This window comes from Lithobates pipiens, unplaced genomic scaffold (genome assembly GCF_037356315.1).
Source record: "Lithobates pipiens isolate NorthernLeopardFrog02 unplaced genomic scaffold, aLitPip1_a1.2 Scaffold_28, whole genome shotgun sequence".
Classification (NCBI taxonomy): Eukaryota; Metazoa; Chordata; class Amphibia; order Anura; family Ranidae; genus Lithobates; species Lithobates pipiens.
Genome location: NW_027507789.1, coordinates 148,812,850 through 148,832,648, shown reverse-complemented (window position 1 = coordinate 148,832,648; position 19,799 = coordinate 148,812,850). Strand labels below are relative to the sequence as shown.

The 19,799-nt window shown below is 49.3% G+C and overlaps 1 protein-coding gene across 2 annotated transcripts in view; it reads left to right on the top strand.

The window, feature by feature from the left end:
* Nucleotides 1–19,799, top strand: part of UNC13D (unc-13 homolog D) — a 297,875-nt gene that overhangs the window by 42,804 nt on the left and 235,272 nt on the right. The window contains exon 1 of one of the 2 annotated variants that reach the window (XM_077459687.1): nt 10,921–11,283. The exons of the other annotated variant lie outside the window; for it this stretch is intronic. Within the exon in view, the coding sequence (XP_077315813.1) occupies nt 11,227–11,283 (57 nt within the window). The 5' untranslated portion in view covers nt 10,921–11,226. Of the gene's footprint in view, nt 1–10,920; nt 11,284–19,799 lie in introns of those variants that run through there. 2 annotated transcript variants of the gene reach the window in all.

Here is a 19,799-nt window from a genome sequence, read left to right as displayed (position 1 = left end):
GCTAGCGGGAACCCAGCCTTAGAACTTTTTATTGCTGTCTGTACCCCCATTAGGGTGATTCTCCCTCTCTGTTTGTTCTGTTTACTGTTATCATCAAAAGTGAAAGTAAAATAAAATCCAACATTTTGGATTGTCCCCAGAACAGTAATAGAGGGGAAATCTTCCAATGAGGACAATGGTTCTGGTGAAAACCTCACACTTGAGGGATATCCTCTCACTTCCTGTTGTGGCTATGTGACAGGAAGAGAAATCTCTCCAATGGAAAACAGCAGGCAAAAAACAGGGGTTATAACCCTCCCTTGCGCTATCCAAATTGAAACTTCAAAATGTGCCATTAGTTCTATTTTAAGGCATATCTCCATTCTCCAGTACTTTCACTGTCTCTGAAAACCAGTTCCACATTCAAAAAATAAATATATACCTTATGTAGCAAGATCCCGGGCCTCCTTTAGGCTAATGAGAACCTCCAGAGCCAGGGACAGCTTTAATCCTTCCGTATAGAGTGGGTTGCAAGGCATAGTGGGTGTAGTGCAAGGTAGATTCATGGGTGCCAGACACTTCTTTAATGCAAAGGGATTTATTTTTCTCTTGAACAGAACATTTTGGAGAGAGAGTTAGGGCCAGGACACCCTTTGGCAACAACAATGTTAATTGTCAGACTCCAAGACTTCTACAGGTAGACAGCCATGCAGGGAAAGGAATCCAGCAAGACACCACATCTGCAGGTGTAGGAGTCCTGTCTGCTATGCAAACAGTCTTAGAACAGTTCCTAACATAAGCTGTAACAAACTCCTTTACTTTTATACAATCACTTCTTGTAGACTCCCAGCCCGCTGAGCTACCAGTCTCTCACTAGACTTGCTGATTCACTGCCACTGAATCCCGTGAGCTCTTCTAATCTTCTTACTTTAGTATCTTCCTTAATTGTCACCTCCGCTTCCCTGCTCGGTCCCTGGCTTGGCACCTGCTGAAGTTTACAGATTCTTCTCCATCCCCAGTGGGTGAGAACATTAATCTGGTACTTGCTTCTGCTATTTACTGTGGTCCCTGGTAATAAGGTGGCTGCCCTTAGTGATGACAGCTTCCCATCTACCTACGACCACGACAAGTTCACAGACCGGCAGAACCATCACTTCTGGTTGGACTGCAAGCCGCAATCCCAACCCTACTCTGCTCTCTTGCTTCTGGATAGGCCTTCTGACAGCCTAGCAGCCAGATGTCCCCAGGATAGGCCCAAACTCCATGACTAGTGTAGTCTGAATGTTCCCCTTATACTATTCCTTATCTATTAGAAACGAGACCACACCATAGGTTGGAGTAAACTGGCCACAACAGCCTTTATTAAACATAACTCAAAATTACTCCAATAACTTGTAAATATGAAAATATATAAATATATAAATATATATATAAATATATAAATATAAATAACTTTATTAACATTAAACCACATTTAAATTAACATTAACTGCCCATTCTGGTGATCTCTGACGGTGACCACACTTAAGCCAATACCCAATCACTGCGGTACACCTGACCAACTTCCCAAAGGCCTCCACCTGTGACCGGTCGGAGACAACTTCCGCCAGTGAACATAACCGTATTCCCTCCAACGTTCAGGAATACCCAGAGGGGCCGATCGTTAGATGAGCCCCCCACACCCTCAGATCCCTTCTGAGTACCTGTCTACCGTCAGAAACCACCAGAAAACACACCGCCAACACGAAAAACTTTCAGCTGCCGTGACAACCGATGAAACCTGCAAAAGAAGAAAAAGACCAGCAACAAAACACCACAAAACAAACACATAACAATAGGGCGGGAGGGTGGGAAAAACTGCCTCCTCTGTGTCACACTGGGCTCCGAATGATTCCTTAAAGCCACACCTCTCCCTTTTATGTGACCCCTCCCCTACACTGAACTTGTTTCCTGCAAACCTTTTCCTGAACTCCACCCATAAAGCTTAACCCTCTGTGTCCCTCATCCACACTGTCATGTCCAGCACTCCTTATATCATTGCATTCATAATCCGTGCTTCTCTTGACTAGTGTAGTCTGAATGTTCCCCTTATACTATTCCTTATCTATTAGAAACGAGACCACACCATAGGTTGGAGTAAACTGGCCACAACAGCCTTTATTAAACATAACTCAAAATTACTCCAATAACTTGTAAATATGAAAATATATAAATATATAAATATATATATAAATATATAAATATAAATAACTTTATTAACATTAAACCACATTTAAATTAACATTAACTGCCCATTCTGGTGATCTCTGACGGTGACCACACTTAAGCCAATACCCAATCACTGCGGTACACCTGACCAACTTCCCAAAGGCCTCCACCTGTGACCGGTCGGAGACAACTTCCGCCAGTGAACATAACCGTATTCCCTCCAACGTTCAGGAATACCCAGAGGGGCCGATCGTTAGATGAGCCCCCCACACCCTCAGATCCCTTCTGAGTACCTGTCTACCGTCAGAAACCACCAGAAAACACACCGCCACAGCCCGAAAGGGTGACCCCCTCAACCTTGAGGGCCGCCCCACACCCGAAGAGCTTTCTGTATGCCCTCCTGTAAGCCAAAGGACCAGAGGTCAATCCCCACATCCGATAGATGAACGCCATCCCGCCTAAGATAAAGCCCTACATTCACCTCCAATTCCCTGTGTCTTACCACAATGCCCCCGTTCTGCACTACAAACCGCCCAACAACCTTATTAACCCTAATCCTGGTTTTCTCAAGGCTGGCTAAAGACCTGGCCCCCCGCCACACCGTTCTGGCCACAATGTCTGACCACACCAAAATGGTGCCCGGGAAAAGGACTCGCATGCGCAACACATCAGCCTTGATATCCGCCAAAATGTCCTTCACTTTTCGAACTCCCAGGTCATTGCCCCCCGCATGAACGACCAGCACATCCGGGGGCCTATCCCTCAAAGCGAAACGCTCCACCTCCCTCATGACACGCTCCCACCTCATGCCCGGGAAACCCAACCACATCACCCTAGCTACCTCCCTGGGGATACCTAATTGCCTGCCTGCTGGTAGAGAATCACCTCTCCTGGCCCCCCAGCAGACGTACGAATGCCCCAGGATCCAAACGAGGCGTTGAGAACCTCCATCTGGAATGAAAACAAGAGAAATAACACAACAACCAAAGGAATGTTACAAGCACAGTCCTCCCCCCCATAAATCCCACAGCAAACAACCCCCAGCCGCACCATCCTTACCCCAGTAGCAACTGCGGCCGGACATAGGACCGGAACCTCCGGGACTCCCATCTACCAATCCGGCGAACCACCGCCTCCTCCAGCCCACATCGAGCCGCCTCCGTGGCCGCCCCAATCCGAAAAGAGTGGGACGCGTAGTCCCGCTCATCCAAACCCACCGCCCTCAGGCATTGCCGAAAGACCGACACAAACTGAAAACGGGATAGAAAAGAGCCCTCCTCGTGCACCAAAAAGGGGCCCGCCCTCCCAGGCCGCACCGCCCGGAAAGCCCGTACCGCCGCCACCGGGCACACTACCGAGCCCGGCAGGGCGAGCAGCGTAATCGCCACTCCCTTGCCCCGTTGATCAGTCTTAGACCTACGCAACCGTATACTCACCCGATCCGCAACCACCTGCACGTCCTGATCCAACAGACCCCCAGCCACCCGTTTTGAGCGACACACCAACTCCCCAATCCTAAAAGCCCCATAAAACGCCAGCGAAAACGCTGCCGTAAACAGGACGGTCTCGTAAGCAGACGAGCAAACGTCCACCAGCCGAGAACAAATTGCCACCAGATTGTCAAATGACACCGGCCGGCGCGCATCCCTACCCTTCCAATCCCTCCTGTACCCCTTCAACGTTTGCCTCACCCAAAAATCCTTCGTCCCGTCCGGCTCCCCCCACAGTTTGAACAAAAAGGCCAACCCCGCCAGCTTCCGCTCAATAGATGCGGGAGACAGGCCCGTCTCAATGTTCCGGGCAACCCAGTACAATACCACCCAGCGCCGGTCGGAGCCCCGACCAGCCACTCCAACCTCCCGCAGGAACGCCCACCATTCCGCCCACACTCTAGAGTAAGCGGACCATGTAGCCTCACTCAACGACCTTTTTAACCAACCTGCGGCGATTCCAAGGGAAGTTCCCACATCCACCCGGGGCATGGCGCCCCCGACTCCTCCGCTCCCGGCGCCAGCTGCCGGAACTTGTCCCACTGAAAACGAGAGAGCGAGTCAGCCAAAGAATTCTCCACCCCAGGTATGTGCACAGCATAAACGTAAACATTGAGCCGCAAACATCGAAAGACCAGGTGTCGCAGCAGCCGGATGACCGGGGGGGAAGAAGCAGTCATCCGATTGAGGACCTGGACCACCCCCATGTTATCGCAATTGATGCGCAACTTCAAATTACGAAACTCCGCCCCCCATAACTCCAATGCCACCACTATCGGGAACAATTCTAGCAAAACCAAATTGCCCAACAACCCCGCAACCTCCCATGAGCGTGACCAAGGTTCCGCACTCCACCGACCCCGGAAAAATGCCCCATAACCCGTTGAGCCAGCCGCGTCAGTAACCAACTCCACATCGAAGTTGCTCACTGGCCCCGACATCCACATAGCCCGCCCATTATACGACTCCAAAAATTCATGCCAAGCCCGCAGGTCCTCCCGGTGTTCCCTTCGCAAACGCACGAAGTGGGTAGGGGCGGTTACCCCGGCAGTGGCCCCCGACAGCCGTCGGCAGAACACACGGCCCATAGGGATGATCCGGCAAGCGAAATTCAGCTTGCCCAACAGGGACTGCAGGGCCCGAAGCTGAACCTTCGGCCGGCCCTGCATGCCTGCCAACTCCGCCTGCAGATCCCGTAATTTATTCTCTGGCAATCGACACTCCATTGCCACAGAATCAATCACGATTCCCAGAAAACTCAATTCCGTCACCGGGCCCTCCGTCTTATCCCCCGCCAACGGCACCCCGAACCTGCCCGCAATGTGCTGCAACGTGGACAGAAGAATCGCACACACACTGGAGGCAGGCGGGCCCACGCACAGAAAATCATCCAAATAGTGGATGACCGACTCCAGGCCCGAAACATCTCTCACCACCCATTCCAAGAATGAACTAAAAGCTTCAAAGTAGGCGCATGAAATGGAACAACCCATGGGCAGGCACAAGTCCACATAAAACTTGCCCCGCCAATGGCATCCCAACAGCCGGAAGCTGTCCGGGTGGACCGGCAGAAGGCGAAACGCCGATTCCACATCCGCCTTGGCCATGAGAGCCCCACGACCATACCGCCTGACCCACCGTACCGCCGCGTCAAAAGAAGTGTAGGAAACCGTACACGCCTCCGGGTCAATGAAATCATTGACCGACCCCCCTTTCGGAAAAGACAGGTGATGAATCAAGCGAAACTTCCCCGGCTCCTTCTTAGGAACTACACCCAACGGGGAGACCACCAGGTCCCCCCACGGCTGCACTTCGAAAGGGCCACCCATCCGGCCCAGCGCCACCTCTTTACCCAATTTTTCATCCACAACCCCCGGGTGATCTAAAGCCGATCGCAAATTCCTGGCCAACGGCGGCACCCCTCCCAAAGAACAGGGAATCCTAAAACCGTCCCGAAAACCCAGAATTAACCCACGCGCCGCCGCACCATCCGGATACCTATTTAGGAAAGGAAGCATCCTTCCCAGGTTCACCGGCGTCATCCCTTTTGTGACCGGCGGCACTGGCACGCTGACCTTTTTTGAAACAGCGAGACAGGGGGTGGGTGCCGCCGCACCCGGAGCACTCATGCTTGAAGCGGCACGCGCCTCCGAATTTACAAGCCCCTTCATTAAAGGGCCAGCACACCCCCCACTTCTTTCCGGCCGGCAGTCCCGAGGAAGACGCACTCCCGGCCCCCCCCTGAAGAAACGGAGTGGGGGCCCGCGGAGCAGACATAAGCCTCATCCAGAGGCTTATGTCCTTGTGATCCCACCGCAGGTCAGCCCGCACTGCCTTACGCTGACGAAACTGCTCATCATAGCGCAGCCAAGCCAGCCCTCCATACACTCGGTGAGCCTCCCCAATCGCGTCCAGGTAACAAAATAACGCCGAGCAATGCTCGGGGTTCTTTTCCCCTATCACGCTAGCCAATATAGCGAACGCCTGAAGCCAATTTGCAAATGTGCGCGGGATCAGCCGATACCTACGTTTTTCCTCGTCGTCCTTCTTGGAACTGTCCGGCTTAACCCTGTCCAAATTAAATTTCTCGAGGGGGAGCAAGGAGAAAATCTCCACATACTCACCCTTGCCGATCTTGTCCCGCACCTCCTGCTTCAAATGCGCCCCCAATGGGCCTTCGAAACAAACATAGACTTCGCACCGGGCAGCATCCGCGATCCTAACCAGGTCAGACCGCGCCCCCGGGTCCGCGGGCACCGGGGGGACCCCCGGGCCCACAGCCCCCGCATCCGTGCTCCCCGACACCGCGGCAGGCGGTGCATCCCGCGCAGGAATGACCTCCGCCCCCCCGGCCCCCCCCACAGTACCCATCCAGGGGGCCACCTGAGGCGACCCGGAGCCCCCAGCAAACTTACCAACCAGGGCCTGCAGCCCCCCCAACAGCTCCTGCAACTGACCTGACGGCCCCCCCGGGGCCACAGGCCCCGCCCCCTGCGCTGAACCTGCCGCAACCCCCCCCACTACATCCCGGGATCCCGTGGGCACCGCACCCCCCTGCGCCACCCCCATCAGATCCCGCAAGGCATCCGCCAGCAATGTAGACTCCCGCAACTTACCCGGGCCCCCAGGGGCCTCGGCGACCGGTACCGGTCCGGGTGTAGAAAAGGACCCCTCCTCCTCCTGGGACAGCTCGCTCTCCGAACCGACCTCTCCAACGCGCACCGGGGACGCGGCAATCCCCCTGTGCTCCGCGCGGTCCATCCGGTCCCTGCGATCCGGGACTGCAGGCAATGTCCTCCTCCCCCCGCCGCCCCCGGCATGCCGGCGTCTAAAACCAGCCCTGCCAGGCACCTTGGCAGCCTTCTGCGACCCACCCTCCCCCCCCTCCGGCACGCGACCCCCCCGGAGCGCCCCCCTCCCCCCCACCGCGCGGATGCTGGCCCCAGACCCAGCCTGCCGCAGATCCCCCGCCACGTGCACCCCCCCCCCTTGGCCTGCCGACCCAGAGCCATCCACACTCCCCCCCACCTCCACCGGGCCCCGTGCGGTCCCGGCGCCATTTGCATGCGGCCGTGAAGCCCCGCCCCCCTCCGTTCGGCGGCGTAACGACCGCCCGGACCGGGGGGAGCCGATAACCTGTCGTTTTGCCGGGGGGACCGATCGGTCCACCCCCGGGCTCCGGGAGTCACGAGGCGGCCGAGGAGTAGGCCCAGGAGAAAAACGCGCCGGAGGCCGAGACCTCCGCGCGCGCAGTGGAACCTCACCTGTCCCGCCGCCGTCCACATCGCCGTCCGTCAGGTCACCCACACGTTCCCGCAGCCAGTCCGCACCGTGCACCTCCGCCGCCCGTCGCAGCCGCGCGAAGAGTCCCTCGAGGTCCGCCATAGCAGAGGAGCAGCGAAAAAACTGCCTCCTCTGTGTCACACTGGGCTCCGAATGATTCCTTAAAGCCACACCTCTCCCTTTTATGTGACCCCTCCCCTACACTGAACTTGTTTCCTGCAAACCTTTTCCTGAACTCCACCCATAAAGCTTAACCCTCTGTGTCCCTCATCCACACTGTCATGTCCAGCACTCCTTATATCATTGCATTCATAATCCGTGCTTCTCTGCCTAGCAGCCCGGGCAGAACAACACACGTCCACCCAGACAGCCGCCCAGGTGGCACAGAACCCCAATCACCTGACTCCACCCAAATATATAGGTTCTCGCAGCAGGCCAAGGAATTCAAGAAAACCCCTACTCCTAATTTGTCCTTGCTTTGCCCTTGTCTTATCTACTGTCACTAGATACCCGGCCACCTAGCAGCAGAAGAGGAAAGTGCAGTAATTCCAGACTTAAGGTGAACTTGATCCCTAATTGATCCTTAACAATCGGCCAAGGCAAATACACCTGGCAGGTACGTTTAGAAACAACCTTGCCTAAACATCATGGTGCTACATTTAATTATAGCAGTCTTCTGGTCTGTCGAGTGACACCACTGTCCTTCCTTTTCTTGTCTGCTAGTCTGTGCTACAGCACTGAATGACATTCATTTAATGACGTGAGCTGTGTTCAGTGTAACAGTACCCAGGCTGCCATGATGATACCCCCCCCATGGCAACTTGGGCCTACAGGAAGCGGTTAAATAATACTACCCAGACATGTAACTAGTGACTGGCATGCATGGGTCCCAACGCCACTCAACATTTTTTCTATTCTGTTGCCAATCAGACCTGCAGTACAGAGCCAAGAGGAGTACTGTACTCTGATACACCTCCTCAGCTCTGTGCTGCAGTGGGCAGAGAGAGGGACTAGCATCCTTCTTTTTCATTTCTCTTTTCCCTATCTCCCATCCCTCCCCACCTTTCCTCCTCTTTTCTCTACCTAATGACTCCTGAGCTCTGTGCTTTACTTAAGGTGGCCAAAGATGAGGCAGTTTTTTCATTCAATCAGGGCTTTGAACGAAAAAAAGCTGATTTGGTTCCCCCATCCACACATTCAAAGTGGATGGAGGAATCCTCCTGTTGTGCTACTGTATTCTGACAGCAGGAAGGCTGCCCGCTCGTCCCCACCCCCTTTCCTGGCCGGCCGGGTAGCGTGCTCGGATAAGGGTCTGGTGTGGATCTGGGGGGGACCCCCACGCCGTTTTTTCGGCGTAGGGGGTTCCCCTTGGAATCCATACCAGACCAAAGGGCCTGGTATGCTCTCAGAGGGGGAACCCACGCCAATTTTTTTTCCAGAAATTTGGCGTGGAGTTCCCCCTTCAGAGCTCATTCTCTGATTGGCCACGGCAAAAGTCGCCTGGCCTGGGGAAACCTTTCTGGCTGTGAAAGCTTTTTTTCCATTCATTCAGCTAAATGCATGAACATTCTCAACAAAGTAGAAACTAGAAAGCCTTTATGCGGTGACTCACCTCTTGCCTCACTGTCTTGCAGCTCCGCTCGGGCTGAGGAACGGAGCTGCCGACGTCACTTCCGGGTTTCGTGAAGCAGCCGAAAGCCGGAAGTGACCTGCCTATCTAAGAATGACAATGCTCCCGCCCGTAGAATCACAGTGATTTTACGGGCGGAAGCTAGTCGGCGTTCTGCAGTGCGCCGCAAGGCGGGTTTTTAACCCGCAAATCAAGCGCCATGGATGCAATCTTGTGATTGCATCGACACGGCGCTTCTCATAGTGCACTGTGACCGGCGCCACAGTACACTATGTTAAATTGTTAAATGACATTTTTTTTTTTTAAATGTCTTAAAGGGCCCGTTTTTTTTTTTTATATATTTTTTTTTTTTTTTTTTTTTTTTTTACACCTAGGGGGAGGGGGGGCGGCGCCCGGGCGCCCCCTATGGGCGGGCCGCCACTGCACAGTACTGTGTACACCAACAGAAGTGTAATAACAACTATGGGTGCACTGTATGTATTGTGTACACCACCAGAAAAGTAGTAGCAACTGCACAAGGGGTGAACTGTATTGTGTACACCACCAGAAGTTTAATAGCAACTATGGGTGCACTGTATGTATAGCGTACTGTGTACACCACCAGAAAAGTAGTAGCAACTTCACTAAGTGTGCACGGTATTGTGTACACCACCAGAAGTCTATTAGCAACTATGGGTGTACTGTATGTATTGTGTACTGTGTACACCACCAGAAAAGTAGTAGCAACTGCACTATGGGTGCACAGTACTGTGTACACCAACAGAAGTGTAATAACAACCAAAAGTGCACTGTATGTATTGTGTACACCACCAGAAAAGTAGTAGCAACTGCACTAGGGGTAAACGGTATTGTGTACATCACCAGAAGTCTAATAGCAACTATGGGTGCACTGTATGTATAGAGTACTGTGTACACCACCAGAAAAGTAGTAGCAACTTCACTAAGTGTGCGCGGTATTGTGTACACCACCAGAAGTCTAATAGCAACTATGGGTGTACTGTATGTATTGTGTACTGTGTACACCACCAGAAAAGTAGTAGCAACTGCACTATGGGTGCATGGTACTGTGTACACCAACAGAAGTGTAATAACAACTATGGGTGTACTGTATTCTGTACCCAACCAGAAAAGTAGTAGCAACTGCACTATGGGTGCACGGTACTGTGTACTGTGCACACCGCCTGAAGTATATATTCGAAAAAGTACACCAGGAATGGCCTGCAGTCAGAAATAGGCTTGGCTACACTGGGTGCAATATATATATATATATATATATATATATATATATATATATATTTCACTGCAGCTAACTGAATAACCTGCCTGCCTGAATTATATTAAAAAAAGTACACCAGGAATGGCCTGCAGTCAGATATAGCTAAACTGGATGCAGTGGAATATATATATATATATATATATATATATATATATATATATATATATATATCACAGCAGGGGTGATGGGACGCCAGTGTCGCGCATGCATGCCCCCTACCCGGCAGTGTCGAATCACGTACTAGGTACGTGATCTTGCACAGCAGAGCCACCTTGCCACAGTATATATAAGCTTTACGTTCGGCAACTGGTTAAATTATTTTTTGCCCGGAGTTCAGCTTTAAACCTCTGCAGTCTCATTGTTGAAGTTATATTTGGAACGTAATCATTTTTATATAATAAAATGGCCAGTGGCTTTTATATAATTCCCATGGGTTGACCATCAGGGGTTAAACCATTAGAGGGACCTTCCCCCACTATCTATATACAAGCCCTGAACCTCCTACACTGGCTCACTTCCTCACAGCAGATAAATTTGTGGTTTCCTCTGTGAAACTGTAAAAGATGAGAGACATCTGAGAGGAGCGGACCATGTGAGCTGCCAGTAACTTGGCTGTCATTTTAGTATGTAATCTCAGAGGTACAAGTAGTTGGTGAGCACGGAACAAATCAAACAGCTGAAGGACAGCAAATTATTCTATTGGCTAGAAATTCCGAGGTGTGATGCTAAGATAGCAGTGATGAGTAATGTCATGAAGATAATGGAAAGTAGGGTGGAAAGTAGGGTGGAAAGTAAAGTCAGCAATGTACTAAGGAAGCATCTGTAAAGTGACAGGCCTGTAGGACAATTCTTGAGACACTATGGACCCTACTGAGAAGAAAGGTGACATGCCACCTCCGGGAAATGAGGACTTGGAGGTATGTAGTCCTTTTCTGTTCTCTTTGCTTACTTTTCAGCTCTAAAATTGTTCCAGTTCTACCTTTTTACTTCTACCAACTGCGATGCTTTAGAACAGGCATATGCAATTAGTGGACCTCCAGCTACTGCAAAACTATAAGTCCCATCATGCCTCTCCCTCTGAGTGTCATGCTTGTGGCTGTCAGAGTGCTGCTATGCCTTATGGGACTTGTAGTTCTGCAACAGCTGGAGGTCCGCTAATTGCATATCCCTGATCTAGTGCCACTTTTATGCCGCGTAAACAAGACCGTTTTTTCCATCAGTATAAACTCTGATGGTTTTTCCAACTGAAACGGACTTGCCTACACACGATCACACCAAAGTCTGATTGTTTAGAATGCGGTGACATACAACACGTACGACGGGACTAGAAAAAGGAAGTTCAATAGCCAGTAGCCAATAGCTGCCCTTGTGTCGTTTTTGGTCTGTCGGAACAGCATACAGACGAACGATTTTCCCGATAGGAATTGATTCCATTGGAAAGATTTAAAACATTTTCTATTTGTAGGTCCATCAGAATTTTCGGGGGAAAAAAAAGTCAGCTGAAGCCCACACACGATCGGAATATCCAATGAAATGATTCCGTCAGACTTTTTCTGCCGGAAAGTCCGACTGACCGGGTGTACGCGGCATCAGTTCACACTGCCGTGACTTGGGATCCAACTTGTGAGACCTCAAGTTGCGTGACATGTGAAATCCCATTTTAGTTAATGAGCGCTGTCTTAACCACTTGACCTCCGGAAGATATACCCCCTTCCTGACCAGGCCATTTTTTGCGATACAGCACTGTGTTAATTTAACTGACAATTGCACAGTTGAATGACGCTTCACCTAGATAAAAGTATGTATTTTTTCCCACAAATAGAGCTTTCTTTTGGTGGTATTTGATCACCTCTGCAGGTGTTAATGTTTTGCGCTATAAACAAAACAAAACAAAAACAACAGACAATTGTGAAGAAAAAACGATATTTACTATAAAACGTATCCAAGAAAAAGATGTAAAAAATTGAATTTCTTCATAAATTTAGGCCAATAATATTATATTATTATTATTATACACGATTTATATAGTGCCAACAGTTTACACAGTGCTTTACAATGTATATACAATATATATATAATGAATATGTATTCTGCTACATGTTTCTGGTAAAAAAAATATATCTTAATAAGCGTATATTCATTGGTTTGCGCAAAAGTTATCACATCTATCATTATTTTTATTTGCTTTTTTTTTTTATTTATTTTTTATTTATTTAGTACTGGCAGTGGCTTATAGCCGGACTATATCGTGGATACTAAGGGCCGGTTCACACAGGGGGCGACACGAGGCGACACGACTTGCCGTGCCGCGATCTGACAAGTCGCCCCCGTTCTGTACAATGGAACCGTTCTGAGAGGAGCGACTCGAGTCGCTCCGACTCAGAAAAAAGGTTCCTGTACTGCTGGGCGTGGCCTGGCCGCTGAGTGAGATGGCCGCTTGATCGTTCGGCTCCGCTCCTCCACACCATACTACAGCGAATACTGCCGTCTCCCGCTGCCCGAACGGATTGCTGTTCGATCAGACGACTACCGGAAAGTCTCCGGAGTATGTCCAAGAAGAAGGGCAAGCTCAAGGGACCCCGCAGACTCCTCGATTTTTACATGCGGCCTTCGCAGCAGGACTCCCAAAATGGCGCCGACCGGGACCCAGGAAACCTGAGGCGACCTCATAGCTGCCCTGCGGAAGCGCCTCCAGCGTTCCAGGCCCTGGATGAAGGGATGGATCAGACCACAGAGCACTCCATCTCCCCTGGGGACAGAGGTAAGAGACTAGCAGAGTTTCCCTCACTCTCCCCTGACAAACAGCCTCCTCATAAGAAGCAGCATGGCGCTGGGACATGTAGTACCACAGGCTCTGAGAATCCAGCTGCACAATCCCTTGCTGAGTACCCCACCTCAGACAATCCAGCCTCTGAACACTCACTTAAAGCAATGCTGCTGTCTTTACAGACTGAGCTGCACAGAGACTTAAAAATCTCTCTTAACCATATGCAAGAAAAAGTCACCTCACTAGAGCACCGCACTGACCGCATAGAACAACATCTGTCAGAAGCCACTGAAGCTCACAATTGTATGGTGAATATACAGGATGAGCAAGCTGCCATGGTCACCCAGCTCCGTCTTAAAATCGCGGACCTTGAGGACCGCTCGAGGAGAAACAATATTAAAGTCAGGGGGGTATCTGAGTCGCTTGCAGCATCAGAAATTGTGCCTTATTTACATCAAATGTTCCGCAAACTAGTGCCTACGCTGACGACACAAGATATGCTTATAGACAGAGCACACAGGATCCACAAGCCGCAGCACCTCCCAGACTCTGTCCCTAGAGACATCCTGGCCAGGGTACATTTTTTTCATGTCAAGGAGGAGATCATGAGAGCAGCAAGGGCCCTGCGCTCGCTTCCAGACCCCTTCCATGGAGTGTCTCTATTCAATGACATTTCGGCGACTACTTCCCAAGCCCGCAGGGCCTTCTCCTCAGTCACCTCTGTTCTCAATGAACAAAAAATTCCCTACAAATGGGGATACCCTGTGAAGCTTATTGTCTCTCACCGCAATCAACAAGTTGCTATGTTATCGCCTAAGGAGGGCCTCAAGCAGCTTCTCAACTGGGGCCTGATAACTCAGGCACCTCCCCACACTTCACCTGTACGGCCATCCTCAAAGATAGCTAATCTGAGGGAGTCCCACGTTCCGGCCTAACTGCAAATGCTTGCTTGTAACATGCAGCATTCTGTTATGTGTTTATGTTCTTACTCTTTTAGATGGTTTTTTCCTCACAATAAGTTTTACAGTTTTTGTCATGGTGTGGAGGAGTGGAAGTAGATGTTTGTCCCTTCCACGCTCCACAATTGTTGATGTGCTAAGCACATTCTTGGTTTCTATTTTTTTGGCATATTTTGCAGTTCTACCTGATTCTCTTACATAAGATACGCCATTGTATTACTGCTTTGCTTTCATAGCTTTAACTTTGCTGGCGCAGATCGGGCCCGTTTTGCCCGCTCTGATTCAGCTCACTGCCTATTTGTTACTGTATATTACACTAAGCTGTGCAACGTTTATTTCCCCCCCCCCCTCTCTACTCGCCCCTCCCCCGCCTATTTCCTTTCTCCCTTCTATTACCTTTGGCTTCCCATTTTCTCCTTGTTTCTCGAGACAGTCCCCCTCTGATATTGTGCAGACCATCGCTATATAACCTTGCCTCACCTCTGCAATGTCGCTCACGATTGTATCTCTTAATGCTAAGGGCCTCAATAGCCCCTTTAAAAGGTCTCTCCTATGGCGTGAAGCCCTAAATCAGAAAGTGGATATCCTATGCGTACAGGAGACCCACTTCTCAGAGACTAATTCCCCCAAGTGCACTCACAGATTATTCCCCCATTATTTCCATGCCCGCGCTGAAACTAAAACAAGGGGGGTGATGATTGCAATTCGCTCTTCGGTGGCCTTTGTCCTGAAGCACGTAGAAGTGGATCCTGGTGGCAGATTTATCATTCTGTCGGCTACATTCAACGACCAACCAATGGTTGTTGTTAACGTATACGCACCTAATACTCACCAGAAAGCTTTCCTTAAAACACTGCTCCTCAAGCTTCAACCTTACCCAAAAGATGAAATTGTACTCTGTGGAGATTTCAATGAAATCTTAGATCACCACATGGACTCCTCCAATCCAAAACGTAAATCCTCCATGGCGCTGTCCACCTTTGTTTCCCAAGAAGATCTTTATGACCCTTGGCGATGTCTGCATGGTACGGAGAGGGACTACTCCTTCTATTCCCACACGCAGAGATCTTATTCTCGGATTGATCTGTTCCTGGTCTCTAAGATCCTGCTGCAAAAAATTGACAAAGCAACTATTGGTCTTATCACATGGTCGGACCATGCGCCAGTCTCTATTTCCATTTCCCTGTCGCCTCCTGCCTCTAGACACACGATTTGGCGTCTGAACGCAGCATTACTAAATGTAAAAGAGATCAAGGAGCAGATTGGGTCCGAAATAACCTCTTACTTTACCTCTAATGAAGGCTCTGTTTCCAATCCAGCCACTCTTTGGAACGCGCACAAAGCGGTCATTCGGGGTATTTTCCTTAAGTTGGGAGCCCAGGAAAAGAAAAAAAGATCACTTGCGATCAATGCCCTACTGCAACGCATCCAGACTCTTGAAAAATTAAACAAACAACATCCTACCACGGTTAATGCAGGTACACTTAGCTCTCTGCGGAATGAACTATGTTCGCTCCTTCAAAGAAGTCACGACTTCTATCTCAGACGGCTTCGCTTAACCTGGTACTCTCAAGGCAACAGAGCGGGGAAACATTTAGCACAACAGTACAAGAAAAAAGCAGCTCAAACTAAAATCCCATTCCTACTGAATCAGCAGGGCCAAAAACTGTCCAATCCCAAAGACATTGCGAATGAATTCGGAACCTTTTACTCCAAACTGTACAACCTCTCTCAATCTACTTCTACTCCGCAGCCCTCAGCACAATTGATCCAGACATTCCTTGCCCCCTTACAACTTCCCACGATAACCCCCTCCCAACTTGACGATCTGGCCAAACCATTTTCTCAACTGGAAATTCTTAAAGCGATCAACGAGCTTCCTTTGCATAAAGCCCCTGGTCCAGATGGTTTCATTAATGAATACTACAAAACTTATAGGGATCAGATCTCATCCCACCTCTGTAATGCCTTCAATGGCTTCCTATCCACCGGACAGATCCCATCGGAATCACTAGAAGCAACTATAACTACCATCCACAAGCCCGGTAAACCCTCCCATGATCCAGCAAATTATCGCCCCATCTCACTCCTGAACACGGACACGAAACTATATGCCAAATTATTAGCCTCCCGTCTAGCATCATTTATCCCCAACCTGATTCACCCTGATCAGGTGGGCTTTATTCCCCTACGACAAGCTTCCGATGGCACCCGCAGGTTCATAGACATGATACATTGGGCGGAGCACCGTCGAGTGCCTTCTCTGCTGATCTCTCTTGATGCAGAGAAGGCATTCGATCGGGTTAGCTGGCTCTATCTAGACCTTGTCCTACAAAAATTCGGCATTCATGGATCCTTCAAGCAAGCCATTTTAGGCCTATACTCCTCCCCAAGTGCAAGAGTTTTAACATCGGGACTATTGTCTTCCCCATTCCCCATCACAAATGGGACTCGTCAGGGCTGCCCCCTCTCCCCACTCATTTTCGCGATGGTCATTGAACCACTAGCACAAGCTATCAGAACACACCCGAGCATAGCCGGTCTTCAGATAGGTTCCACTGCACACAAAATTGGGCTATACGCCGACGACATTATCATTTGGCTCACTGATCCCCTATGCTCTCTGCCCCCGCTCTGCGATCTTTTACAACAATTCAGTCTTATTTCCCTTTATAAACTAAACCACTCTAAATCTGCCATGCTAGGGATATCTCTATCCCCGCAGCTCAAACTCAATATCTCCTCGATATCCCCGTTTTCCTGGGCTACCAACTCCTCTCTGACTTACTTGGGTATTCAGCTGACCTCCTCTACCTCTCTACTATTGCGTACTAACCTAGCTGGGCTCACCCAGAAGCTACAAAACCTTTCTACTTCGCTCCTACAGGTACAGACCTCATGGATAGGTAGAATAGCTCTTACTAAAATGTTCCTATTACCACATATTCTTTATATGTTCCGAACTTTGCCGATACCGATGCTTCAATCCGACATAGCTAGTTTACAACGACTGATTAACAAATTCATATGGTCGGGTCACAAACCACGGGTTAAAGCCTCCTCGCTCTACACACCGACAAAGACTGCTGGCATGGGAGTGCCTAACCTTAAACTGTACTATAAAGCAACATTGCTCGATCAATCCAGGAGGCTCTGGAATATGTCTTCACTACTACCTTGGACTCTCATTGAAGCAACGGATCTTATACAAGAGCCTTCACATCTTCTAGCTGCTGTTTGGTTGGGCTACCACCCCGATAAATCCTCTCTACCCACTGTGAACGCAACTCTGACCAATTGGAAATCCCTGCTACAAACCGCAGGAGGAATCCACCACCATGCTCTTCTCCAGCTACCCTTCGCAGCGATCTCCTTCCTCTCTCCGGATTTACCTTTACAAAGATGGATACAGCATGGTATTCGGACTATAGGAGACCTGTTTCAGGCCTCCCAGCTCCTCTCCTTTCAACAACTAATAAGCAGATTCTCTCTCCCTCACAAAGACTTCTACATTTACCTGAGAGTACGCCACATTCTCACCTCCATACCAACGTCCAGTTGCATCTCAACCAAGTCCATCATACAGCTTCTTTCCTCGCCCTCCAACAAAATCCGAGGCATCTCCTGCTTTTATACCCTCCTGACCCAGCAGTCTCAACCCGCCAACCCTCCGGCTATCTCCCATTGGGAGACCAAATTAAACTTTCATCTTCCATTAGCAGATTGGTATCGAGCAATTCACCTAATAACCAAATATTCAAGGAATATATCCCACCGAGAAACTGTCCTTAAGATCCTCTACAATTGGTATCATACACCTGTAAAACTCGCTCGCATTTTCCCTACCCACTCCAGCAAATGTTGGAGAAATTGTAATACAGACGGACATTTACTTCATATTTGGTGGGGATGTCCCTTCATCAAAGTGTTTTGGACGGATGTCACCAACTTTATTACTGGTTTAACTGGTTTGTCGCGTGTCATCACCCCGCAGATGGCCTTATTTGGTCTTGACATCTTGACCTGGCCTCCATCCTTCCAACCTATTGTTACACAAATTCTTATAGCAGCTCGGCTAGCTGTAGCCCGCCAATGGAAGCAACCCGTTGTTCCCACTATCAGCAATGTCATTATTATCTTAAATGAACACCTGCTGATGGAACACCTGTTTGCAAAATCGCAAATGTCCCTGAGTAAATTTCATACCTACTGGAAGCCCTGGCTCTCTGATCCTAGAGCTAAATCCTGTACCTGATTTAATTGTACTCTCCCTCACCGGTGCTAACTTTCATTCTGCAGTATCCTTACCGAATTGCACCCTTCTAGAATAACCTGAAACCACTGTGATGTGATTGACACGCTGATAGACAACAATGTTTACTAACCTTATTCTAACCATACTTCTTTGCTGCCACTCACCTTTCCTGCTTCCTTCTACCTCTCCTCGCTTCTTCCTCCCCCCTCTTCCCCTCTTCAGCTCCCTTTGCACAGAGGGAACTGGATTGGGGACCTGGTATGTACCTTTAACTATAAGCACCTCTATAAATATTGTGCCCCTTGGCACTTCGGTATATTGCTGTTGTAGCTTATCTGAGATATGTCTCTAATCCCTTGTGTATGTATTCCTCTAATTAATTATTTTGTTTTCTTTCATGCCCTACTCTGTACTTCATTTCTTATTTTCAATAAAGCTTTTTGAAAACTAAAAAAAAAAAAAAAAAAAAAAAAAAAAAAAAAAAAAAAAAAAAAAAAAAAAAAAAAAAAAAGGTTCCTGTACTACTTTTGGGCGACCTCGGGGCTACTTGCATTGACTTCTATACAGAAGTCATTTGCAAGTCGCCGCTGAGGTCGCGGCAGGTCGCGGCGAGGCAAGTCGTTGTCGCCTCGCATCGCCCCCTGTGTGAACCGGCCCTAACACTTTTTGGGAACCAGTGACTAAAACGGTGCTAAAAAAATATGCATTTTTACTGTACTAATGACACTGGCTGGGAAGGGGTTAACATCAGGGGTTGATCAGAGGGTTATAATAGAACTATAGGCAAAACTTTTTTTTTTTTTTATGGATAGAGTAAAGGAACGGGTTAACTGTGTGCCTAAGATGTATTTTACTAAACTGTGGGGGGTGCTTTTACCAGGGACACACATTTCATCCATCCCTTCCTTTCAGAACGGCGATCCGCCTTGTTTACATTGGCAGATCTATGTTCTGCCACTCTGCGGAGTCCGTGGTACCTGCTGATAGGCTCCTGCTGCTTATAACACATGCATGCCCCCTAACCAGAAGAGTCAAATCACGTATACACTATATTGCCAAAAGTATTGTGACGTTGACATCTGCCTTTACACGTACATGAACTTTAATGACATCCCAGTCTTAGCCCGTAGGGTTCAATATTGAGTTGGCCCACCCTTTGCAGCTATAACAGCTTCAACTCTTCTGGGAAGGCTTTCCACAAGGTTTAGGAGTGTGTCTATGGGAATGTTTGACCATTCTTCCAGAAGCGCATTTGTGAGGCTAGGCGCTGATGTTGGATGAGAAGGCCTGGCCCACAGTTTCCACTCTAATTCATCCCATAGGTGTTCTATGGGGTTGAGGTCAGGACTCTGTGCAGGCTAGACATGTTCCACCACCCCAAACTTGCTCATCCATGTCTTTATAGACCTTGCTTTGAGCACTGGTGCGCAGTCATGTTGGAACAGGAAGAGG